The following is a 26,149-nucleotide window of genomic DNA, read 5'->3' as shown; positions in this document are numbered from 1 at the left end:
AACCGCTGCTGACGAGCCAAAAGGCCCGGTATGGGGCAATGAAGCAAAGCATACCGAGCATCCCGGCGTATAGAGAGATGGAACAAAGTGAAAAGGAGGCCAAACACACGAGACCAAAAACGAACCAACCTCGGGCATGACCACCAGATATGCAGTACATCGCCGCGATGGCCACAACCCCGAAAACATCGATCACTACAGGCAGGGTTAGCCTGGGCCAGACGAGCTGGAACCCAGTACCAACGGAACAACACCTTGTAGGCTGCTTCCAGCGTGGTCGTATTAAATGAACATTTAGCTATGAGTGACCAGGCCCTACTCCAGTCCTCCGGATCCACAGCCACTCCCAGGTCGCGTTCCCACTGAACAACATATGAAAGAGAAGTGTGAGACGAGCGTCTGTTCAAAGCTGCGTAAAGAAGGGAGATAAGGCCTGGGGCGCCCGGGTGCTGCTGGCAAAGCCGTTCAAAGGCAGATTTCTGATATGGGAAAGCAGAAGTGGCCCTCAGCAAAAGTAGCCAGTGCCGCAATTGAAGGTACCGAAAAAATTCCGCTGGGGGAACATCCCGAGACTCCCGAAGGACATTCCAGGTGGGAAAGGACCGAAAAGTCAAAAAGTGTTGCACCTGTGAGAAACCATGAGCCACCCACCAAGAGAATGCCCTCGGGTGATCTAGACCCGGTGGGAAAAGAGGGTTGTTAACGATTGGAAGCAAGGGCAAAAAGGGTGACATCAGGCCACTGGAGTAACGTACTGAGTCCCAGACTTGTAGGCCATGGAGCAACATCGGACTCAGCGCCATAGGGCGCAGGGCAGGGGGAAGCCATAGGAGTGTTGACAGTGCGATAGGGGCACAATTAGGTAGTTCCAGCAGGACCCAGAGAGGAACATCGGAGGAAGCATGCAACATAGACAGCGGGGCAATCTGGCTCGCCTGATAATACTTAGTTACATTGGGTACCCCAAGACCACCCTGGAGTCTATGAGCAAAGAGCGTGTTTCTAGAGACTCTGGGGTGTTTATCGGCCCAAATAAAACGCATAAACTTCGCCTGAAGCAACCGAAGAAAGTGAGGAGGAACCCGCACAGGGAGGGTGCGAAAATAATATAACAATTTCGGCAAAATGGTCATTTTCACTGAATGAACCCGTCCTATCCAAGACAGGTGCGGAAATTGCCAGGAATGCATAAGAGAAGATAAAGAGCTAAGCAAAGGATAATAATTTGCAGCAAAAAGGGAGTCATAGGTGGGGGTCAAGCGAATGCCCAAGTATTCCAGAGAAGAGGAAGCCCACCGGTAAGGGAAGTGGGATTGTAGGCGCGAAACCAAATCTGAAGCCAAAGTAATATTGAGAGCGACGGTTTTATCTAAATTGATACGTAGACCCAAAATCAAGGAGAAGCGCTCAAGAACTCGTTGCAAGTTAGGAAGCGTCGTCAGAGGATTAGTAAGGGTCAAGAGGGCATCGTCCGCAAAGAGGCTCAGCTTAAACTCCTGTCCCGCATATGGAACCCCCGATATATTGCAATCGGTCCGGAGCGCTAAAGCCAGTGGCTCAAGCGCCAGGACAAAGAGCGCCGGGGACAGCGGGCAACCCTGCCTCGTCCCTCGCCCAACAGGAAAGGGATCCGAGAAATACCCAGCGTATTTAACGGAGGCCGAAGGAAAGGAATACAAGGCCTGAATCCAAGAGAGGATAGAATCCCCGAAACCCCAACGAGACAGCACAAACCGCAGATATTCCCAAGATAGAGAATCAAAAGCTTTATATATGTCCAAGGACAGTAGGAATCCTGGGATTTTCCGTTGTTGCAGAAAATGTATAAGATGGACCACCTTACGGACGTTATCACCCGCCTGCCTCCCGGGGACGAACCCTACTTGGTCCCTGTGGACCAAGCTACACAAATATTTATTGATGCGAAAACTAAGGATCTTGCCCAATATCTTCAGGTCTTCATTAAGAAGAGAAATGGGCCGGAAGGCTTGCGGTTCCTGGACATCGTCGGTCGTCTTAGGAATCATAGAGATATGTGCCCTAAGTGCATCCGGAGAGGGCAAAGAGCCCTGTCGTAACTCATTGAAATAGGCTGCTAAAAAAGGTGCCAATAGGGCTGAGAATTTTTTATAATAGAGACCGGAGAAGCCGTCGGGACCTGGGGCCGCGGTGGACCGTAAAGACTTGATCGCTTGGAGCACTTCCGGTACGGTGACACCAGCATTGAGGGCCGCCTGTGCTGCCTCGGTTAATCCGGGAAGATGGAGGTCTTGAAAGAATGCCTCTGCCTGGGCCACAGGGAAAGGATCTGGGGCAGCATAGAGGCGCGAAAGGAAGTCCGAGAATCGGGAAACAATCTGCTGGGGATTAGAAGTACAGCCACCTGTGGAAAGTCGAAGTCGAATTGGTTTATGGGGCTTCCCCACAGAATTGAGTTTCCTGGCTAGCATGGGACCGGGCTTATTAGCGCAGGAATAAAATTTATGTCTGGTCCAACGCAGGGCCCGTTCCGCCTCCGAAGAGGCGAGGAGGTCCAATTCTGTCGCCAGAGCGTCCCGAGCGCGTTTATGGGCCACGGATGGAGATGACTTCCAACGCGCATCCGCAGAGGCCAGGAGAGAATGAAGCTCCAAGAGTCGGCGTTCCCGCTCCCGCTTCCGGACCGCAGCCAGCTGTATAACATGACCCCGCACCGTGGCCTTATGCGCTTCCCATAGGGGCACTGCTGAAGAGACCGATCCCGAGTTTTCCGCAAAGTATGTCCGTAAAAAGAATTCTATTTGTTGGCAGGTAGCCTGAGTGGTCAGTAAAGAGTCATTGATGCGCCAATGAAAAGGGCGCCGTTCTGACCCAGAAAGGGCAAGGAGGAGTACCAAGGGATCATGATCTGACCAGGGTGAGGAAGGAATAGTTATCCGCCGGACCGAGGGGAGCTGCTGGACCTGCATGAATATATGATCAATTCTACAAAAACTATCATGGGGATTGGAATAGAACGTAAAGTCGCGTTCAGTTGGATGAAGTTCCCTCCAGACGTCCGCTAGCCCCGCCGTCCCCGCAAAAGAGAGCGCATACGTTCCTCTAACACCAAGTCATGAGAGGGGGTCGCTCCCCGTGCGTAGCGCCTATCCAATGTGGAATCCAAGGTAACATTCGAATCCCCCATAACAAGAAGAAGACCCTTAGAATGTCGAGAAACAATGGTGCAAAGATGCGAAAAGAATTTATGCTGGAAACGGTTAGGCGCGTAGTAAGAGACAAAGGTAACCTCCTGGTCCCAGAGGGTGCCCTGCAGAAGCAAATACCTGCCCGTGGGGTCCGCTATATGCCTAGAACAGACAAAGGAGAGATTGCGTTTAAAAGCTATCAGAACACCCCGACGCTTCTCAGAAGCCGAGGCCGTGTAAAAGATGGGATAGTGAGGTGAAAGATAACGCGGAGCGGAGGACTGAGAAAACCTGGTCTCCTGTAGATTAAAAACTCTTTTATATAAAATACCTCACTTCCTTGTGTATTTAGTGATCAAAACTTTTTTGTTTTACTTTTTTAGGGATCCCCTTGAGAAATTTTTTTTAAATCCAGCATACGATTTACCAGTAGCTTGCCAGCAACTACAGAAGGCTTCCAGGAGTCAGTTTGGATGGAGTGGCTTGTAAGGGCTCATTCACACAGGCATATGCATATATTCTGCAAGGAACTCAGGTTCTTGATGGCAGAGTTTGGAGAAGATCCTGCATAAAGTAGTCACATTTAGAAGAGTACAATACTTCTAATGACTTTAAGCATGAATATGTATATGCATTTACACAATAAAATCTGCAGATTTGTATGGTCCCTGACAGAGCTATGTCCTACTTTTTTGTATGCTGCTAAACATGGCACACATTTTTGTTTGTAGATGCAGCTGTGTGTATGCCCCCATTGATTCTTATTGTGCAGCATTTGGATGCATACAAAACTATATACTGAAACACAACTAAATGTGTTTTAGACACCTGTGTGAATGAGCCCTAAAGTGGCCAACATCAAATGTATTTTTCATGTGCAGTATGCATATAACAAATATGTAACTGTAACACTTCCAGTTGTTTATTACCCCTCACAGAGATCACAGTACACCCTCTTGGCAGTGCCTTCGTCGTCATCATTTCATCAACTGAGCTATCTTTGTTCAGGCATCTACTTACCTGGACTAAGATACTGGCTCAGAGATGGTTCATTAATGTAAATCCTAATACCTGGGTAGTTCATGTTTAAAAATATCTTGACACAGATCAGCTACACATTCTTTTTCTGACTTGCTACAAAGTTACAAAATGTAAAGTCCAATCACTGGGGTGGAGGAGACCGTTACAAAATGTAAGGTCTAATCAATGGGGTGGAGGAGACTGAGGAAGTTCTTCCTCATGCCTGCAGCAGACTGATGCGAAGGCAAAGTCACTACTTTTTAACAATAAAAGGTAATTTTTTTTAAATTATACTGTTTCTGTATATTGTAACACATCAGGAATGTATTCATGCAGACATGTAAGGTTACTGAGAGGCCCCGTTTATGCCTTCATATTTCTGATGGGTTGTTTTGATTTACTAAAAATGGGAGCTGTAAAGTTAAAAAATGCATGTTACAGACAGACAGCCAGCAGTTTATTCAGCTCTCATAGCCTGTATCACATGTATAGATAAATTACATATAAAAAAACAATGGCCGAAATCCGATTGATGTGTGCAAACCCTTTGATCTGCTGTATGTAAATGTTTTATGTACAGCTTGAAATGCAAACAAAAATATGGGATTTATTAGAATTGTATCCAGTTAAAGAATTGGCTCTAATACTATCCATACATGGCGAGGGCTATGGTCACACTTCATCTGCTTTAGGGCCAGTTCACACTGGAATGCATGCTGAAGCACTACTTTTTCAGACTTCCCTGCGTCAAACCACCTGGTACTATGGTACCAGGCGGCTGGGTGGCTACAAATGCAGCACATTTGAGAGGTGTGTTTGGGGTGCCCTTACAAAAAAATTGGCACCCGCATACATTTTGCAAAGGCAGCGTGTTCAAGTTCCTTTTTTGCACCACATTCTGGTGTGAACAGGCCTAATCACACTCCATGAACTGCTTCACAATTTTCATGAGCTGGTAATTTTTTTTATTTATACTTTCTTATAATCCATACACAACACACCATTTAATTTATAGATAATATATATATATTATTTTTATGGCTGAATAATATCTAGGAGGTTGACTGGAACTGGAACAGTTTGTTTCCTATGTTGTGTATGCTTTTTTCTTTGACCTGAATGGTTTCAACTTGGTGTATCATAGTGACCAATGCTAATTACTGTCCTCTTCTGTCACACAGCGGTGCAGGAGGAGCGTCAGCGGGGAAAGGACAGAAATGAGAATGATGTGGAGTGTTCTAGTAGCGCTAATGAAGATATGCCTGTGGAAAAGATCCTGGAGGCGGAACTGGCTGTGGAGCCAAAGACTGAAACTTACATTGAAGCCAACATGGGCCTCACCCCCAATTCTGTAAGTACTTGTGACCTATACTTTATCTACGGTCTAAAATCAAATACAGGAAAATAAGAGTCAGTCTTGACCAACACTCAGCTCTCCAATAGTGGCAGAACTGCAAGTCCCAGCATGAAATGGCAGTGACTTACTGCTGTACGGAAGTGCTCTGTTTTACTCACTGATAATTACAAGTCTCTAGTGAATGAATAGCCCCATATTTACAGTAAAGTGACTGTTTTTTTGTGAATGAACAGGCTTCATTTTTATTAATATCACCATTTTCCATTGAATACATAGGCTGCATTCTCAGTGATGTCACCGGTCTTTAATCAGTGGATAGACTGCATTCTCAGTGATTTCACCGCTCACTAGTGAGTGGATAGGCTGCATTCTCAGTGATATCACTGGTTACTAGTGAGCAGATAGGCTGTATTCTCAGTGATTTCACCAGTCACTAGTGAGTGGATAGGCTGCATTCGCAGTGATATCACTGGTTACTAGTGAGCAGATAGGCTGTATTCTCAGTGATTTCACCAGTCACTAGTGAGTGGATAGGCTGCATTCGCAGTGATTTCACCAGTCACTAGTGAGTGGATAGGCCGCATTCGCAGCGATGTCACCAATCACTAGTGAGTAGATAGTCTGTATGTTCAGTGATGTCACCAGTCTCTATTGAGTGGATAGGCTGCATTCTCAGTGATGTCACCGGTCTCTAATGAGTGGATAACCTTTCAAATGTGCTAAATTTTCAGAAAAAGGTTTAAAAGTTTTCCAAAGGTTTTCACAGCAGTTCAGGGAAAGCAGCACAATTCACAGAAAAATAAAACATTTGCCTATCAGTTTACAAATGGCAGAAGAACACACCCTTAACTCAATATATAATTTTATGATTCCAAAACAGAAAATGAAATGCAGTGCTGAGGAAAAAAATACCAGATTTGTCAACTGATAATGTCCACCAATATTCACTTCCTACAGCCTAGTGACCCCGTCACCAACATTTGCCAAGCCGCAGACAAGCAGCTGTTCACCTTGGTGGAATGGGCAAAGAGAATCCCCCATTTTTCAGAGCTGCCGCTGGATGACCAAGTAATACTGCTGAGAGCAGGTGAGTGCACATTGTCCTTTGCTTCCTAACAGCATGGCACCAATAGTCTTTTTCTGCAAGCAGGAACCTTGTTTACTTGAACTGACCTCATTGCTTCCCGTCATCAATATCACTAGTGAAAAGATAGGGGACAAAATGAATCGTCTAACGTTTTTATGCTGGTCATGACATTATTCACTTCTGTCAGTTCAAAGTTATTGAAATCTGTGACATTATTAATGCTTCTCGGGTGGGGTATTGGTTAGAAAAAAGTGTTCACGAAATATGTAGCATTTGTCACAGAAATCTTTAAGGCTGGGTTCACATTTGTGAAGTGCATTAACACTTGTTATGTCACGTGTTATTGTGCATTGCAGTGTGCTGCCTTATTGCCTTGAGGTGCCTAGTAAAACAGATAGCAGTGCAGCAGGGCACATAAAGTCACAGTGTGAACTTGGCCTTATTGATGATCCTCTAATCCCCTGCACAGTATCACTCAGACTGGAGGACCACTAGGGAGAATTAGTCTTTGCTACATGCACATGTAATGGCAAGGAACTGGCTGACAGATGGACAAAGTTGGCTTCATCAGTTTGCTGTTGCCCTTTCTTTTCTAGTCACAAGCTGGGAGGTGACCAAGATGTAATACATCTCTGCAGCAGAGAAAAGTGAGGTTATTGACCTGTCTGGCAGGGCTGTGTAAATCTGAGGACATGTTAGACAAAATTACAAACCTTTCAGCATATAAAACAGTTTCCATGTGTGCAAATTTGCCAGGTTCGGGTAACTGTTGTTTTAGTGCATCTGCATTATTTCTGCTGTGTAAATGATGTTCCTTATGTCGGCTACATGCCTGAATGTACAGCAGTAATTTAAAAGCTGCAGAATACTGAACATAGTGTAGAGAAGGGAGTCTAAAAGAGTCCTTGGCACTGTTTTTGGATTTTGGGAATTCTCCTTTTCTAAATGACAGTCTTTCCAGTTTAGGACCTCTTTAAATAATTGAAAGGACTTCTTTTAAGGAATTAAAGGGTCAGAGCATCTAAAATGGACGTTTACATTTTTGGAAAATGCTGATGAGCTGGGTTTGTCAGAAACTTTAGCATTGAGACCCCTGCGATTTTCCAAACTTCATCAATCTGGCATGCATTTAAACAGCTTAAATTACAATATAACCTTTCATGGAGTTCACATTGTAATGAATGCAGTAGGATCAGTATGACTCCAAGGGCTGGAATTAGTGAGCTAAATCAGAGTTTTTGTTCCAGAAGGGTAGAAAAAAATGGTGCCTGTTGTGGGTGACTGGTCCCTTTAAGACATTTGATTACAGTCGTTTCTGAAGATCGGCAGTGAGCCTGGATCCGAGTCCTGCACAGCTCTGGCCCGTGCTTTAAATAACTTCCCCAAAGTATTTTAACTAGCGACTTCATGTATTATTGAGCGGCAGGAACGGGCTCTGGGGATGGAGCGCACATGAAACATTAACAGGCCAACATCTAGCTAAGCACAGAGGCTGCCTCCACTCATGCATCGTCTAACAAGAGATGAAACACAGCTTAAGGGCAGAGCAAATGCCGATAGGGCGGCCAGTCTCTTCCTTCCTTTTTATGGCATCCTAAAAGCATAAAATCAAACACAACAGCCTCTATTTTGTGTCTTCCAGAATGACTGTAACACTTTATGCTGCCTTGTATGTCGATGGTCTTTTAGCGGAGTTGTAAGTTATTTATAGCTGCCTTGGTGTGAGCCGAAGATGTGAGAAAATGGCTCTACATTTAAATAGTTTATTCTGTTACAAAAGTGTGGGCAGCTGCAAGTCTCCCGAGAGCTACCTGTCAATAAAGAAGTGCGCAGGTATTTGCTGGCTTAGTGAAATGTGAAAATGGCATGATGCTTCAGCTGGTAATCAAAAGATAAAAAGTGACAGGTCCTCTCTCAGCAGTATAAGGATTCTGTGGGGACTCAAGCTGGATATTCAGTCTTTTCAATGTGATTTAGATAACATGGTAGATCAGGTTGATGTAAATAATTTCAATAGCATATTGTTGTTTTAAAAAACACGTTTTCAATTATAATTATATGTGTGTGTGTGTGGGGGCAACCATCTTTGTTCATTACATACACAGGCTTAGTGTCCTGCTTTACCTTATGTTTTACTTCTAACTCTCACAATGCAAGTTAATGAGTCAGACGACCCACTGAAGGGCTCTTTCACATTTGTGGTGCCCTCTGAAGAGAGACCACATTTGAGTGCTTTTCATAGGACACTTGACCTATCGCTTCCTTACTGCTTGCTTTAACCCAGTAATAGCACACTATCATGCTGCAATTGCGTGTGGCCCCTTTGAACTCGGTGGGCGAATTTGAGAAGCGGTGTGATTGTCAACCTCTGCACACTGAGTTTAAAATGCTGCAGCCTCAAAGCAAAACATTGTGGCTGCCGCATTTGTACAGCCCTGTCCAGCTGTATTGCGAAAGTTCAGGGGCTCAGCCACTTGTGTTTACTGCTCCCTGGCTATTTGAAAGAGCCTTAAACATATTTTAAATTCTGGATGCAGTTTGACATGTGGTAATGCTTGTCAGTCTCGTCCATTGAGTTTAATGGGGCTGCACCGCGACAGTGAATGGAACGCTTGGCTCGCAGTTGCAGCGTGGTCCCACAGTGTAAAATTGCCATTGGGTCCATTCACACTACCAGTTTAAGGGGGTTAAACCCCACAGTTGAGATGTGCCTTTACCATCCCCCCAGGAATTATACTCCTATTACTTCAAGTGAATGGGACCGCTCTGCAACCATCCTGCAACCACATGCAGTGCATGCAGTTGTGGCACACAACACCTCTTAAAGTCCTCTCAAATGCTCTCCAAAGAGTGATTCAAATGCAGATAATGATTGAGAGACCAAAACATGTGTGAACAAGCCCTTAGGCAATTTCAAAATCAAAGTTAAAAAATATTTTTAAAAAACAGGCATCAAGAGTTTGTAGTACCAGCTGTCAGCAACTGCTGTACTGTCCTCTGAAAAGCGATCTACTGCAGATTGCTTTTCAGAAAGCATTAAGAACAGCAGTGTGTCTGAAAGAGCGCTTCCTGCAAGAGAGAGACAGTGCAGCTGCGGTAAGAGCTCCCTCTAGTGGCCAGTCGAGTAACTGTATTTAATACAATTAAAATAGTAAATCAGAGCATACTTGGTATAAATGTGAATGTCACATTAAATATCTCTTTAAAGTAAACGATGCAATAAAAACACTTAAAAAGTACACTCCCTGAAATTACATTGAAAACATATAAACCTTTTTTCTGTCCTTACCAGGAATTCAACCAAGGACACCAATGCTGCATAAACCAATGTTAAGCATATAGGGTGGGCTAACTTACCCTAAATGTTTGTATACTCAGGAGGCTCTTTCTTATTTTGTACATTTAAAAAAAAAATTTTTTAACAAAGAGACCGACAAGTAAGGACATAACAGGAGAACATACAGTAGAATGAGATAATGCGTAAAGTTGGTATTGAAACACATCTAGGATTCTAACAAGAAAGAAATGGACAAACCAATGAAATAAACATAAAAATATACAAAAATAGTTTTCCTAATGGATAGAATGAGTGATGTGTCAAACCTAAATTGCCTAATTGTCCTCTTCATGCAGGTTGGAATGAACTTCTTATTGCCTCCTTCTCACATCGGTCAATAGCTGTTAAAGACGGGATCCTCCTTGCCACTGGTCTTCATGTGCACCGGAACAGTGCGCACAGTGCGGGTGTAGGAGCCATCTTTGATCGGTAGGATGTTAATGTTCCATTTTTCAATGTCAGCTGTATTGATTGCTTGGATTAAAGGATGAAGTGTATGCAGATGAGAGCAACCTTCTGAAACATATGTGCAAGTTCTGTTTACTGATACCATAGCAGGATACAGCAGGTTATACTGATAATAATGATCATTTTAAATGGCATTGTATAGATAGAAAAATACTCTCATTGGGTTCCTGTGACTAAAATTTGGGGTTGAGATAAAACTTCACTGATTCATGTCTGTTGTAACACAACTTTTCATGTCTGTCAGTCACAGCTCACATCCTGTCAGCAGTAGTCAACACTCCAACACCATCCTGGGAAAAAAAAAAAGAGAGAATGCTGAGAACCAGATTGCATCCAGTCAGTTCATTCTGAGTCTGCTTCTTTTAGAGCTCGTTGAGGCAAACAATAATGTTCTGCTGTTTAGAAAGGCCAGATAAATATTATTCTGTTTCCTCCATGGGTCTTGTTTATTTGTTATTCACTCTTGATGGTAATATGAATTTACAAGTCATAACTGTACGCCTGGGCTGTAACAAAACATTTCAAAATATTTTTTTTCATTTGGTTCAGTGTTCTGACAGAACTAGTGTCCAAAATGCGAGACATGCAGATGGACAAGACAGAGCTGGGCTGCCTCCGAGCAATTGTCCTCTTCAACCCAGGTGAGTGAGTGGTGGCTGTATGCTGGTCTTAGATTATTGTTGATCTTAAAACACAAACAAAGTTCTGCTGTCACAAACAGCAAGCAGACAGGCTTCTTTTTACAGAAGAGACAGCAGTGTCTCTTCTGCAATAAAATACATCTTCCTGCCTGCTTGCTGTCTATTCCAGTGATACAGACTGAGCTGTACATGTGCAGCTCAGCTTACATCGCCAGCACAGTCCCTGTGTGCCTTGTCATCAACCTCCTGCACATGCACAGGGGTGACTTGATCCCGAGCCAGTGCATGAAGATGACCGAAAACTAGCACCCAGGAGAAGATCCTGGTGAGGGAGTGGGACCGTTGATGTCTGAAAGGTAAGTTTTGCTCTGCTCAACTTGTAACATTTGCCTTTCAGAGTTGCATGTTCACAGCTGCTCAAAAATAACATGCTTCCTGGTGATCTTACTTTCCCCGGCTAAATCCCCCCCAAAACTGATGCTTCAGTTATACAAAGATGCTAATGGATTGAATCATTTTCTGAAAGTTGTTTTAATTTTATTTTTTTTAAGCAAAAAAGGCAAGAATTATATAAGAAAATGGTGGAAAATAAGGGCTTGTGCTTGTAGACGATTGAGCATGTTTACATTTAAAAAGAAGAAGAAAAAGTTGTTTTGCTAGAATAAAGGAGAACTCCACTACTTTCTATATATAGAACCTAGGAACTATAACATTTCCCCAATGCCATTACCAGAAAATAAATATATAAATAAAAACTCTTTGCCTATAGGGGATCTCTGTTTCTGGGAAGTCTCATCTAAAGGGGAAATACTGTTGCTTTGGAAAATTTTCTATCTTTTGGCTGTTATAGAAACATATGGCTTGTAACGTGAAATATTGTGTCAATTTGTAATAAAAATAAAGCTTCTACATAAGCGACAGATATAGATCTGCATGGTTACATTTGCATTTGTTTTTCACAGATTCTAAAGGTCTCTCAAACCCATCGGAGGTGGAGGCGCTGCGGGAAAAGGTCTATGCATCTTTGGAGGCTTACTGCAAACATAAATACCCCGAACAGCCAGGAAGGTGGGTCTTCCGCCATTCTTCCCATGCTGTACCCTGAATCACCTCTCCTCATGATTAAAATGAAAGGGGTAGGGTTGTTTCTATGTATGGCATCTCCCAATTATGGGTAGAAGGACCCTTTTTCTGTCCAAATGTGCTCAGCAAAAGACCCTCACTATTGTAATCCTTTCATCACTAGTGAACACAAAATATAAATAAAAAATACAATTGGATAATGGAGACTGGAGGAAAATTTTGCAGGCACCAGATCCCAAATAGTTATTAGGACAAAAAGGATGCAACAGGATTTTTCAGATGCCAGTAATCAAACTTGCAGTTTAAAACATAGACATTTGTTTATATTTTCATATAAAATTACCCTTGCCCTACAAAAATGTAATAAAGCCTATCACCTAATACAAAGACAGCTGCTATGGCTCCTGTGATATCACAAAAACACAACAAAAAATGATAGAAATATATATAGTGCAGCGCTATCAAAGCTGCTGAATAAACTGTACACGTCAATAATATATAACAGACAAAATACATTTTTTCCTTATTATATATACTACATATACAAAGAACCGTGTCAATTGCGATGTGATTATAGTGGAAAAATGTCCAATTTTCCCTTCACAAAGTCCAAAGCGTGATATTCTATAATTACATTAAACTTCAAAAACAGTGCTCTTTTCCACCACCGCACCACTGCAGATAGGAATACCAACAATTCCACTTTGATCTCTACTGGGTACTCCTGTACTGGAGCTGAAGGGCCCCTTTGTGGATTTAGAAAAACTACCTGAACCTTCCTAAATCCTTTGTAAATTCTTACTGAAGCTGATGCTTTTCAGATCAGAGGCTGCCATTGCCGGCATTATCTTCTGAGATTACAAAATGCCTGGCTGCTATGGTGCTTTAGTGTCTTCATTTTTTTTTTTTTAAATTATGAATATCAGTAGTGTTAACCTTCCAACCTACATGCTTTTTTTTTTTTTTTTTTTTTTGTAGTAGTGACTCAGAAACTAATGAAACCAGAGAGAGCCAGGCAAACAGTATTTTCAGAAATAGGCCAGTAATGGCCCCACACAATATATTTAGTAACAAAGAGGGACAGTTGTGCAGGACAGAGGCATAGAGGATTTGGTTACAGAAAACAAACTCGAGGGAGCTGTATTGACATCATCAGTGAGCAGCCGACAGTCATTACTTTGCTTGCTTTTATTGGGGACAGCATATTTGATAAAGTCCTCAAAATTCATCAGTCACCTTTAAGGCTTTCCATTCTCCTCTGTTTCACCCTGTGTCCTCTATGGGAACTCCAGCTGAAAAATGAGGCCACAGCAGCGAAGGAGTCAGGCTCCCCTCCCCCGCCTCTCATATGTTTTAGTTTAAAATTTTAAAGTTTGCACTTCCTGGCCGGCATTCAGAAAACCCTGTTTTTCCTGGCGCTCCAACTCCCGTTCTCAATAGCTCAGCAGAATTCGCCCCTTTCCTTGGCCTCCCTCCAATCTGAAAATGGATCAGATTTATTTTTTTTCCCTCTTTCTAACCACGTTGATTGCGTGATGACGGGAAGAACCAAGTCGGCTGTCCCTTGAGACACAGTTAACGATTAATGAGAATTTTCGTAGTCTGTGCGTTGGACTTTGAGTTTATTAGGAAGGCTGAATGACTGACAATCTGTCCTGTATCCAGCAGGAGATTTCACATTCAGGTGGACACTAAAGAGGGCCTGTCTTCTTGATAGACTTTGGTCTTTTTTCAACCTCATTTACTATATTACTACCATAGAATAAGTTCAAAATTTTTAAAACAATCCATCTAAATCAATAGCAGCATTATACATCTGAAGAATGTAGTTCTCACTGTAAAGTCTCTTGATAGAAATCAGTACAGGGCCTTGCCTTAGGTAAGAGGAATGGCAAAGCACAATCACAAATCGGCATTACCAATAAGAAAACATGATGTGTATATATACAATCACAAATCGGCATTACCAACAACAAAACATGATGTGTTAATATGTGTGTGTATGTATGTATGTATGTATGTATATGTGTATGTACAGTTGCAAGAAAAAGTATGTGAACCCCTTGGGATTATGTGGGATTTTGCATGAATTGGGCATAAAATGTTCTCTGAACGTCATCTAAGTCACAACAATAGAAGAACACAGTCTGCTGAACATAATACTACACAAACATTAGATGCTGCCATGGTTTAATTGCACATAACATGTAAACATTCACAGTGCAGGGAGGAAAAAGTATGTGAACCTTTGGACTTAATAACTGGTTGACCCTCCTTTGGCAGCAATAACCTCAACCAAACGTTTCCTGTAGTTGCAGATCAGACCTGCACAACGATCTGGAGTAATTTTGGACCACTCCTCTTCACAAAACTGTTTCAGTGTAGCAATATTCTTGGGATGTCTGGTGTGAATCGCTCTCTTAAGGTCATGCCACAGAATTTCAATCGGGTTGAGGTCAGGACTCTGACTGGGCCACTCCAGAAGGCGTATTCTGTGCTGTTGCAGCCATTGTTTTGTTGAATTACTTGTATGCTTTGGGTCACTGTCCTGTTGCATCACCCATCCTCTGTGGAGCTTCAGTTGGTGGACAGATGGTCGTACGTTTTCCTGCAAAATGTCTTGATAAACTCTGGAATTCATTTTCCCATCAATGACAACAATCCGTCCAGGCCCTGAGGCAGCAAAGCAGCCCCAAACCATGATGCTCCCTCCGCCATGTTTTACAGTGAGGATGAGGTTTTGATGTTGGTGTGCTGTGCCTTTTTTTCTCCACACATAGTGTTGTGTGTTCTTCCCAAACAAGTCAATCTTGGTTTCATCTGTCCACAGTATATTTTGCCAGTAGTGCTGTGGAACATCCAGGTGCTCTTTTGCAAACTTCAAACGTGCTGCAATATTCTTTTTGGACAGCAATGGCTTCCTCCGTGGTGTCCTCCCATGTACTCCATTCTTGTTTAATGTTTTCCTTATTGTAGATGTGTCAACAAAAATGTTAGCATGTGCCAGAGATTTCTGTAGGTCTTTAGCTGACACTCTGGGATTCTTCTTTACCTCTGCGCTGTGCTCTTGCAGTCATTTTTACAGAACGACCATGCCTAGGGAGAGTAGCAACAGTGCTAAACTTTCTCCATTTGTAGACAGTCTGTCTTACCGTGGACACATGAACATCAAGGCTTTTGGAGATACTTTTGTAACCCTTTCCAGCTTCATGCAAGTCAACAATTCTTGATCGTAGGTCTTCTGAGAGCTCTTTTCTGCGAGGCATGGCTCACATCAGACAGTGCTTCTTGAAACCACTAAACCCAAAACAGGTGTGTGTGTTTTAAGGGCAGGACAGCTGTCAGCAACACATCCAATATCATCACACTGATTGGAGTCAAGGTTGGCTCACTCCTGGCTCCAATTAGCTCTGGGAGAAGTCATTAAGCTAGGGCCTCATATACTTTTTCCTCCCTGCACTGTGAATGTTTACATGTTATGTGCAATTAAACCATGGCAACAGCTAATGTTTGTGTAGTATTATGTTCAGCAGACTGTGTTCTTCTATTGTTGTGACTTAGATGACGTGCAGAGTACATTTTATGCCCAATTTGTGCAAAACTCCACTTAATCCCAAGGGGTTCACATACTTTTTCTTGCCACTGTATATATATATATATATATATACATATACATGTGTGTGTGTGTTAAGCTAGTAGCATGGAGATCCAGCTTGGGTACTTATTGTTGAAAAGCCTTCCAGGGCCCGCTCTCTTTTAAGTTTTTGAACTTTATAAGGGATAAATGAATGCTTGATTTATTACAGCACTACTGTGATGGCAAAGTCACCCTAATCAGTTGTCTGTTAGCTGGTAGGTTATAAGGCTGCTACACAAACTTATCCTGTTGTTTCTATTAGAAGATGTTGTGATCAATCATTCTTCTATTATAGTGAATATGAACCTTGATACGTCATCTTATTGTGCCTCATGAGAATATTATGTCCAGTCAAGTATCAGTCTTTTGCAAGATGACTGCTTGATCAGTGGCAGGAGATTTGTGAGAAATTGTTCCAGTTCATAGTCCCTCAGGGGCAGGAATATAAGGAATACTGTGCTTCCCCTTTGAATGGGACTCTCATTCATATGCCCAATGTGCTGGTATAATTGTGTTAGGAAACTTGTCTAAAAAACAAGTTATTCATTGAATTGTTTGGTGTTAGTCACTCCATTTTGTCTGGTTTTCTGTCCTCAATTATACCAGCATGAGGGCCCCACAGAACTTCCTAGACAGGGCTGGTTTTTACTTTTTACTTTTTTTTTTTTCTTACTGACGCTTTGTTTTTTGCCTTTTCCACTGCCAGGTTTGCAAAGCTGCTGTTGCGTCTACCTGCCCTCCGTTCCATTGGCCTGAAATGTCTGGAACATCTCTTTTTCTTCAAGCTAATAGGAGACACACCAATCGACACCTTCTTAATGGAGATGCTGGAAGCTCCTCATCAAATGACTTAAGAGTAGGGGGTTTGGTTGTCCCTGTGCCGAGGGCGATGGACGCATCTTGTGATGCCCTCAGAGACACTTACAGAAAACGTCCAGGAGCCCTCATGCAGTGTCACATGTGCGCCTTTAGTCCATCCACAGAGCTATAACTGTGTTCTCAGAGCACAACAGCAATCAGTGACGGACGTCTGGGATGCGGATAAGCTGGGCTCATCCTTTTTTTTTTTTTTTTTGTCTCCTTTGAAGACATGGCTTGGTTGTCGCTGCTGAAGCTTAATTAAGTTGCTGTTGTTGTTTGGCTTTGGTGGCCCCCCAACCGACCACCATCTGAAACATAAAAAAAATCCGCACAGATCCCTTGGAGGGTGAATGTATTTTTTTTCTTCTTTTTCAAAATATATTATGTTGAAAAGACAATGGAAGAGTTTTCTAATCTGTGTGTTCCCACACGAGAACTGGTTTGTCATGGTGTGGAGAAGTTTTTGCTGATCTTCTGAACAAACTTTGAGAAGGTCCATATGGCGATTGACATCGGTTTCCACAGGCAGACAATTACAAGGGGTTGTACTAGCCCTTATTCCACGTTAGGCCTTAATTCTCAAAGAACAAACATCTCAAAAAGAACTCAGTTGAGCTTGCTGTCCCCTCACATGCTTTTATGTTGAGGGGTTTAGCAATTAAAAACAGACGTTTTCTCCCTGTGGAAAGAGCAAAGCTAACTCCACAGCTCGATTTCCAGAACCATCTGGGTGGTGAACCATTAGCTTGTTTTAAGGCTCTATGGATCAAGGCACTACAGAATTATTTTGTTTTGATGTATTCAAGAAATTGTAGGAAACCACCAGTTTGCATTTACTGCCTCTTAAAAAAAAAATTATACAACAGGTGAGCCACTTTGGGCTCCTTGGGTAGATTTCAGGGATCTTGTCCATTTTTGTTTTGTAAACCTGTATTGCAATCCTTCACATCAAGAGAACGCTTCACTTAACTTCTCTAGCAGCATAAGGAGCCACAGAGGCAGAAAATCCTGGTGATTTTAAAATTGTTCTTAAAAAACATAAAAATGTACAGTACAGAATTACAATTGTTTCTAAAAAAAAAAATGCAGCTGAGTTTTTCTAGAGATTCATATCAACCAAAATTACTTATTGTAGAGGTTCCGATTTCTTGTTGTTGGTAAGGATAAATCATCAAAATATGAAACTGTTAACTTTTTTTTTTTTTGTAACTGCTAAATAGTACACCGGAATGTGAGATCTAGGTTTGAGAAGTGCTTGATGTTAAAAGCTTGCAGGTGACTATATGGCCAACAACATTGTCATCTTGAGGCCTTCTTAGCATCTGTCACCCATTTGAGCTGAAGAAGATCTCCAATAGCTGTTAAGCATAACCTTTCTTTTTCATAGGATCAGATCAATTTTAAAAACATTCTCGTAACATTCTCGTAAGAGGTTCCTCAGAATTTTATTCAATGTTTGGGCTTTTGAAAAAAAAATGGTGTAGCTTTTACAGCATACATTTTGGTACTCCGAATCTTCAGCTTGTTTAAATGGTTTGGCCATTGCTGAAGAAGAGACTCAACAAGAGTGCCAAATTGCCGATCTGGTTTAGAGAGTCTCATGGGAAGGCAATGGTGTTTCAGTTAAGAAGAAGAATCCATGTAGTGGCAATAGCCTGAGAGCTTTTGGGCTTAAAAAAGTTGACAGAATCACAAAGAACCTCCAGAAACTGATCCTAGATTTTTTTATTTTTTTATTTTACAGGGTAAGTCAGTGCAAACATTGCTTTATTTGAACTAACTGGCCTTCTCTTTTATTCCTTTCTTTTAAAGCAAAAATGGTATATGTATATTTTCCAAAGAAACTTGTCTTTTTCTTTTGTTGGCGCTCTCTCCGTTCTGCGTGGGAGCGAGTTACTCGGAACCTGAGCCAATGCTGAAGCACGCTTCTGTGAAGCATTGCCCCTCTCCCTTCTTTCCTTTTCTTGCCTGCAACTGGTCAAGCGCTATTGATACCGTTACGATACCTCTTTTGTGATTTCTAAACTAGTGGTTGTTGAGCAGATTGTGGAAGACACCATCCAGACCGGGCGTTCCTTACCTCTGCTGGAATGGAGCAGCACAGGATATCCTAAAGCGTTAAATTTTACGCATTTGCATGTTTCCTTTATGAATCAGCTATTGGTATAATTCGATACATCTGGTTGTGTTCAACTAGAAGTACATTAAAGCAATTTTACTTGATGAGATACAGCTGATAGATGAAGGTGAACTAAGATTCAATAAGCTTCAGCTCATCTTTATTGGAGAAAAAGACAATTGCAGCCAGAGTAGCCATTAGATCTGTGTGTACAGATTGTAAGGGAGATGAACAGTTTCAAAATGACAATATGCATGAGTGCTTTTTAAAATGTTTGAAAAGCATGAGATATTTAAAAAGACAAAACATAAAAAACACATTAATTAGCTATTTTAAGATTGTGGGAGGCTCAGCAGAGGCCGCAGATTGCTCCAGTTATGTTTCTGGAATGGAAGATAGCTGAGTGTAGGAAAGTGTCTACAGCCCCCATCCTCTTCCCTGACAATCGTGGTCAGTTCTAATAAACAAATGAAACTTTAAGAAACATTACTTGAGCAAAATGTTGTTTGCAAGCCCATCTTTGCTGTTTTTCTTTTCCCACATAGCATCACCCTTTATATTATGAGCTGTAAACCTCAGTATATTTCCTCTTGTATAACAGTGCCTTAAAGATGAAAAAGTCTCTCAGCACTAGTATTATTCACTGGGTCTTGTTTGGTCGTGGGATGGAGCAGGGACCAGGGCACATTGTGGCATTACTCAGTTATATACCCCCTTTCCCATTACACCAGATTTAAAGGTAACCTGTCACACCAGCTACTGCCTGTCATAGCAGGAGCCACTGCTGGATCTGTCATTGCTCTACCCCTGGAAGTTATGACAGTATTTTTCTAGGCATAGCTGGATGGGAATTGCTCAGATTTTAGAGAGTGGCATTTTCCAGCAGTGACATGCCCCCTTTAAGATTAAAGAATTTTTTATTGAATTATGAATCACATTTTGTAACTGTAGCTGAATATTTACTCTCCGAGTGCCTTACTCGTATATCTGTTAAACAGGAAGTCCCCCCGTCCCTGTCCCCCCCCCCCCCCAAAAAAAAAAAATCTGTTCTAAATCATTAATTTATAGAATCAGTTCCATTAACAGAGCAGTCATGGCACATGTGAGTTTTAAAGAATGCCTTAATCTCTACAGGGACAATGACCGCTAGTTTGCAGGGCTGACCTTGTTCTGTTTTGTAATGTGTACTTCACCCCAGAGGCTGTGTATGTACATTCCCCTAGCTAAAATAAATTTATCCTTTAACTCGTTCCTTGCATTGCATTGGTAAAAGAAAAGATACATTTGGGGCTAGGACAGAGAATCATTAAATTAGTTTTTGAACTATTGGCGCTATTGTCAGCATTCTTACTTTCCATTTTCATAAGGCAGATTTTTGACCAAGGCAGTTGCTTCCACAAGGGCACCTACCTTATCTTGTACACATACCACAAATGATTCCATAAATCACTCTCAGAATGGACATGAAAGTGACTCGACTCTTTCACTAAGCCGCCAAACTGCATTTTCTTGTCACTTTTTCAATAATTTTATTGTCTCTCCACTTCCTCCAGCAGTACATCTATGTTCCATAATACACTCTAGTTAAGTCATTAAAGGAACCTGATTCATAGACTGTACCTGGGCCTCAGCCAAATAATCTTTTTGATGAATTTTTTTAATAATATTGTGTCACACATTTTATTTTATTACGTTTCGTTCTTATTTTATTAATTGGATTGCAAATCTTCTCAATGCAGTCCTCCCAGAAAAATGACATAGAAAATATAACACATTACATTTTACAGGATGTGAAAATGAAGCAGCCAATTCCGTAATGGCCATTTACTAATATGAAACTGTACACTTATCTCTTGAGCCGGCATTTGTTGATGAATAATCAGAATCAGGACATTGCCTGTTTCAGGACGCCGAAATCCGTAGAGGCGCCTTAGTGTAAAAATAGACAAAATGTAGCACTTCTAAATATTCACATAGTCAATCTGTTGAGCTCTATAAGAAGTACATTTGTATTATAATGAGTTGTAAAAAGAATGGTTGTCTTTCCAACAACCACAAAAAGCAGGGAAGGAACGCCCGATCTGTTTGTTCGAGCACCTGTTTTGAGGTGCCGCAGGATATTTACAGTGTGAGGGGATATAGGTGAAACTCACCAGCACCAAGAGGTATCCTTGTGTTGTTCTTGTGATATAATGTTTAAAAAAAAAAAAAAAAAAAAAATGTTTGTGTATTACAAAAGTAAAAAAAAAAGTTTAGAAAAAAAAACAAATTATAGAAAGGGTTGAAAAATTCTATTGTATCAGCGAAGTAAAATCTATTTTTGTATTGATGGAAGTTTATCCCTGCTTACAGTTTTGTACTAACACTCACAGATTCCAGCCTGACGTGTTATGAAGCAGTAGTTGTTCTGGAGGTGCCATACCTCACTGTGGAGCTGGGGGGGGGGGGGGGGGCGCTGTTTTCCAATAACATGTTAGCAAGAAATAAAATCTTTTTATTTTTTAATTTTTTGAAGCTGAACTGCTGAGAAATGCCAAAACTGTCCCCCAAACACACTGCAAGAATGAAATGCTTGTTTTTGTCTAGGGGAACAATAAACACAGTTTTACTTACCTTATCTCACACTCCCCTGGGAGCTGGAGCTCTCCCCTTGTCTCTGGTTAACTGGGATGTGGACGGTTCCCTGGTGCCCTGACATACAATGCAGAATTGCTGGGTCTGAATTGTTCACAATGACATTGAGTACCAGCAACCGATGGAGAGAAATGGTGAGCGGTCCCATGGGGAGGAGGAGGCCTGCAGTAGTAAGGGATAAGGTAAAACTGCTTTAAAATGGTACCCCAGACTAAAAAAAGAATTTAATTCTTGCTCTGCAGTGGGAGCCTCAATGCAAGGATAGTTTTGCCTTTTCGCTAGAATTCAGCTTTAAACATATTTCTCTACAGCTGCAGTGGAAATTTATCTGCAAGTATGATTAAATGTTCATGCAGTGATTGGTCTTAAGATATGGCAAAGAATGGATGTTTTTTATGTTGTAGTTTTATAAACACATTATTATGAGAACCTGGTAAAATCAGAGCGTTGATTGCTGTCTTGTATGCACCAGGACTTTATCCTCCTCCTGGGTTCACTATATTGTGAGATCTGGTAAAAGCATGTTCATATTGGGTATACCAACAATGCTGCTTTGTGAAGGAAGGAAAAGGGTGACAGCCCTGAAACTTTCACCTCTAAAAAGAAGTTTACAATGTCAGCCTGAGGTTGTTTTTTAAGATTTTGTAATGAAGCAAAATAACTCTTGATAAAAGTTGCCGTTCCCTGATTTGCAGACTATTAACTACTTCTTGGGCACTGACCTCACTTAAAATGAAGCTGAATGAATTTGGCCTCACCTCCCCAGAAGATGCATGAGGTCTGTGAGTCGGGGAACATCAGATTTGTGTCCTTTTAAAATGTACAACTTCTTTGCTGTAAAGTTATTTTAAAAATCCACCCTCAAAAAAGTCTTCTGAATACTATTTTTATTGATAGAATTGCCACATCTCTCTGTGCAAGTAAATGAAGTACAGCACCTCATGTTATTCCTGTAATCCTTATTGGACTCCAAAACCTTTTACAATGTGAAGAAAACTCAGCTTCAACTCTTGAATCTTAAGCGCCTTCCCTGCATAATCTGTTGGAATACTGAGGATAACAGACATCTCCATTCACCCAGAGCTCTGCGCTTGTTGAAGTCTGTCGGCTTTAAGAAACAGACTCCGCCCCCTGCGCTCTCAGTATGCTGTGTTCATGTACCTGCCTCTCTTTCTCTTTCTATGGCTCAGTCTTACTGTGAATCACTTCTGCACATTTTAACGTCAAAATGAAAACAAAGCATTGGAAATCTGAGTATTTTCTTGATGAATAAATGGTATTAGAAATTGTAAACAGAATGAGCGTTTATAAATATGAGTTCAAAGTAATTTTGGCTTTGTGTCTTTCTGTACTGTGGATTACCGACACCTACTACACATTACAAGTTGCCAGCTAACTGTAAGGAATAATGGCTAGGCTTTGGTTGGGATAGCGTCAATGGAGGGAACCAAAAGTAGTATTTTCTCCAGTCCAGCTCTATAAGACAATGTCACACTTAAAGCTAAAAAAAATAAATCACAGATTTCTGCATCCACACAAGTGATATGAATTCAGGGCTCTCCCCTGCTCCAGACTCCTCTTCGCTCCCGAGCTGCCCTTTCTGTGTCTATTGACACAGAGTGGGCGGCTCGGCCCCACCCCCGCTCGCTCAGCACAGCATTTGATTGACAGTAGCGGGAGCCAATGGCTTTCACTGCTATCAATCTGTATAGGAAAGAGGAAGACTGCAGCAAAAGCCACTGCTCTTAGTGCACATCGTTAGATTGAATCAGGCTTAGGTAAGAATAAGGGGGGGGTGGGGGGGGATTCTTCAGTACAGAAGGTTTTTCACCTTAATGCAGTCTTGGATGCCTTTAGGTTTCTTCAGGAGTGCCTTGGGAAAGTGCTTAAAAATTGCCCAAAAATTGAATATAAGCCAGTAGTTGGATCAAGCCTACATTTTGGTGCCACAAGTTTTCACTGTGTACCGTTAGAAACTTCTAGCTGCTGACGCCCTAACAACCAATGATGTCATTGGTTGATAGGGAGGACATTGGACGCCTGCACTGTATTCTTGTTTGTCCCTCCCCTGCCCTTCATCAGCACATTAGCTTATGCAGGCCATACATGGTTCGAATTCTGAACTAATTTTCTTTAGAAGATCATAAATTTAGTGTGTTTTCTAATCTGATGGTGCCACCATTGATTTAGAAGTTCGACCAACCCAGCCTTTTATTTCACCTCGTGTTGCTACAGAGAAGAATTCTCGTGGCCAAGAATTTTCTTTTCTTTCCAGGTCACTGCTCATGCTCATTTCTTTTTCAATTACATTTCTCGCATGATTCTCCAATCATTGATTAGAGCTTCGTTTGGTTTTCAAAAAATTTCCAACATGCCCGATCACTCAAATTCGATGATTGCTCAAACAACGGCCATTGCTGTGGCCCACTAATGGTGCGAAATTCAAACGTAAATTATTTGAAAAGAAATTTCAAAAAGAAAATTATTTCGGAATTCGACCCATATATGGCTGGCTTTAGAGAGGGAGAGAAACTGAGGGAGAAGAGAAACATTGGACTACTAGTCATTACCAGTGTGTAAAGGTGTATATTTTTTGAGGGATAAACCACCTCTAATTATGGGTGTCCTATGTGTGTAAATGTTGCTGCATTATGTAAAACGATTAGTTTAGTTTTTTTACATTTTAGAATGGGTGCATTCAGATTGCACAAATTTGAAAAGTTGCCTTGACTGAAAGAAGGTTGAAAAACACTGCCTTAATGCATAGAATGCATTAAGGTGAAGAACCTCAAGGCTTTAAGCCTAGTACACACGGGCCAAATGTCAGGTGGCATCGGCCCATGTGTATGGCAGCTGGTCCGTCAGAAGCCGGCTGGTTTCTGTCGAAGGGGTATGACCGAAAAAAGTCTGCCGATCGGCTTGCGAGATCGGAGTGTTATGGCTAAGGGGGTGCAACCCTTCTGTCAGAACACAATAGCACAGCAGGGGAGATCGCTGTACTAACATTGGATAGTTAGTACAGGGGCTCCTCCTGAGCTGTCCAAACAAAAAATTTTAAAAAAATTAGTATTGTGTACCAGGCTTTAGAACCACTTTAAATGAAGAGAGTTGTAATTTAGCCATTAAAGGCAGGGAGATAGGCAACTACCACTGGGACTTGTATTGTGAGAAGGAGCACTAAAGCACAACCATTCTATAGCACTGCTCAGCAAGAAATGAGGAACAAATACGACTGCCACCATATACAGGTATGTTTACAACCTTCATATTGGAAACATTTTTGTTTTTTTTAAACACCACATATTGATTACATTATTAACAGCAAACATATCTCTTTTACATGAAACAAATCAATAGAAAGACTGCATTCCCCTTAAAGCTGAACTCCAGGTATGATTTTAATTGCATACTTATATTGATCCAGCTTGGACTAGTGTAAGTATGCATATCTCATACCCGAGTGGCCACTGCGGAAGTTCACTATCACTAGTGCTACTACAGCAATAATCGCAATCTTTTGGATCCTGTGCCAAGCAGCTTCCCCTCTGCAGATTGACCACAGTACACATTGGACAAGGTGGAGATTGTGGCATCACTGACGCTCTTCTCCACATCGTACAGTCAGAGAACACCTTGTATTTGTTCAAAAAACAAAACAAGCTTTCTCTGAGCTGAAAGCTGTAGTAAAGTTCGCTTTGTAATTTTTACCTACAGGTGAGCTTCTAATAAAGCTTACCTGTAGGTAAAATGTATAGCTCCTAAATGTGCACCATTTAGGAGATATTAGTTCTTTTTGACAGCTGGTTCATGTGCTCTGAAGGAACGGCATACTTGTGCTGTTCCTTCAATGCACTGTGCTGTGGCCCGTGACTTCGTTCTAAGGTAAGTATTTCATAATGTGCTAGTATGCGATGCAGGGAATTGTTTTTTTTTTTTCTTAAAGCTGCGGTTTACTACCATTTGAACTGGATGTTCCACTTTACAGGAAGAGTATGGAGTAAGCTTGTTTGTAAATAATATTCTCTTAACTGTCAAACCTTTAGATTTCACCATACAAATGTATCAATTAATGTCTGCGTTTAGCAGGATCTCACACTTAAAGTGGGTCTAAAGCCTTGGTGTTTTTTTTTAAATCTTTTTTATTTTAAACATATAAAAAACATACAGACAACAGATGCCCACACAGGGGCAGGGTCAAAGCCCAACAAAATGTACAGAGAACAACAGTTCAAAACAACCCAAGGAAGAGAAACAAATATAAGGGGGGGGGACCACAAATAATAGTCAAAGCTTAATCATGTATAGACAATAGAACAGGACCATAACATAAAAAAGGGAACCCAGCTCACAACATAAAAGACAAAGCACTTAGATGACTATTGATCAATCAGTTCCCCACCGCAGCTACCACAGTGGCGGTGGAGACATCATCCAGCCAGCATGACCAAATTTTATAAAATTTGTGGGGATGCCCTTTGTTAAAATAAGTAGTCTGATAAAGGGTTAAATTAGAATTCATAAGATTTTTTTTCCCAGTAGGTCACGGTAGGGGGAGACCAGTTTTTCCCAATGTAGAGTAATTGTTTTGCGAGCAGAAAACAACAGAACTATTAATAAGGTGCGCTGAGCTACAGCAGGAGCCAGCGATTCTATCAGCCCCAATAAACAGAATTTTGGATCAAGACGAACACTAATATGTACTACTACTTCAATTTCACGTAATACCTCCCGCCAAAAG

The 26,149-nt window shown here is 41.5% G+C and overlaps 1 protein-coding gene across 4 annotated transcripts in view; it reads left to right on the top strand.

Moving 5' to 3' along the window:
* RXRA (retinoid X receptor alpha) overlaps positions 1–22,739 on the top strand; it is a 282,995-nt gene extending 260,256 nt beyond the window's left edge. For all 4 annotated transcript variants that reach the window (XM_089684689.1, XM_089684687.1, XM_089684688.1 and 1 more), the window contains 6 exons: positions 5,369–5,538; positions 6,502–6,631; positions 10,265–10,397; positions 10,986–11,077; positions 12,040–12,145; positions 16,504–22,739. In XM_089684689.1, the coding sequence (XP_089540815.1) occupies positions 5,369–5,538; positions 6,502–6,631; positions 10,265–10,397; positions 10,986–11,077; positions 12,040–12,145; positions 16,504–16,651 (779 nt within the window). In that variant the 3' untranslated portion in view covers positions 16,652–22,739. The remainder of the gene's footprint in view (positions 1–5,368; positions 5,539–6,501; positions 6,632–10,264; positions 10,398–10,985; positions 11,078–12,039; positions 12,146–16,503) is intronic.
* Positions 22,740–26,149: the final 3,410 nt, after the last annotated feature.

This window comes from Staurois parvus, unplaced genomic scaffold (genome assembly GCF_062004578.1).
Source record: "Staurois parvus isolate SC_StPar_1 unplaced genomic scaffold, SC_StPar_1.0 ptg000352l, whole genome shotgun sequence".
Classification (NCBI taxonomy): Eukaryota; Metazoa; Chordata; class Amphibia; order Anura; family Ranidae; genus Staurois; species Staurois parvus.
Note: the sequence above shows the minus strand (reverse complement) of the source record. Positions and strands in the feature narration are given on the sequence as shown.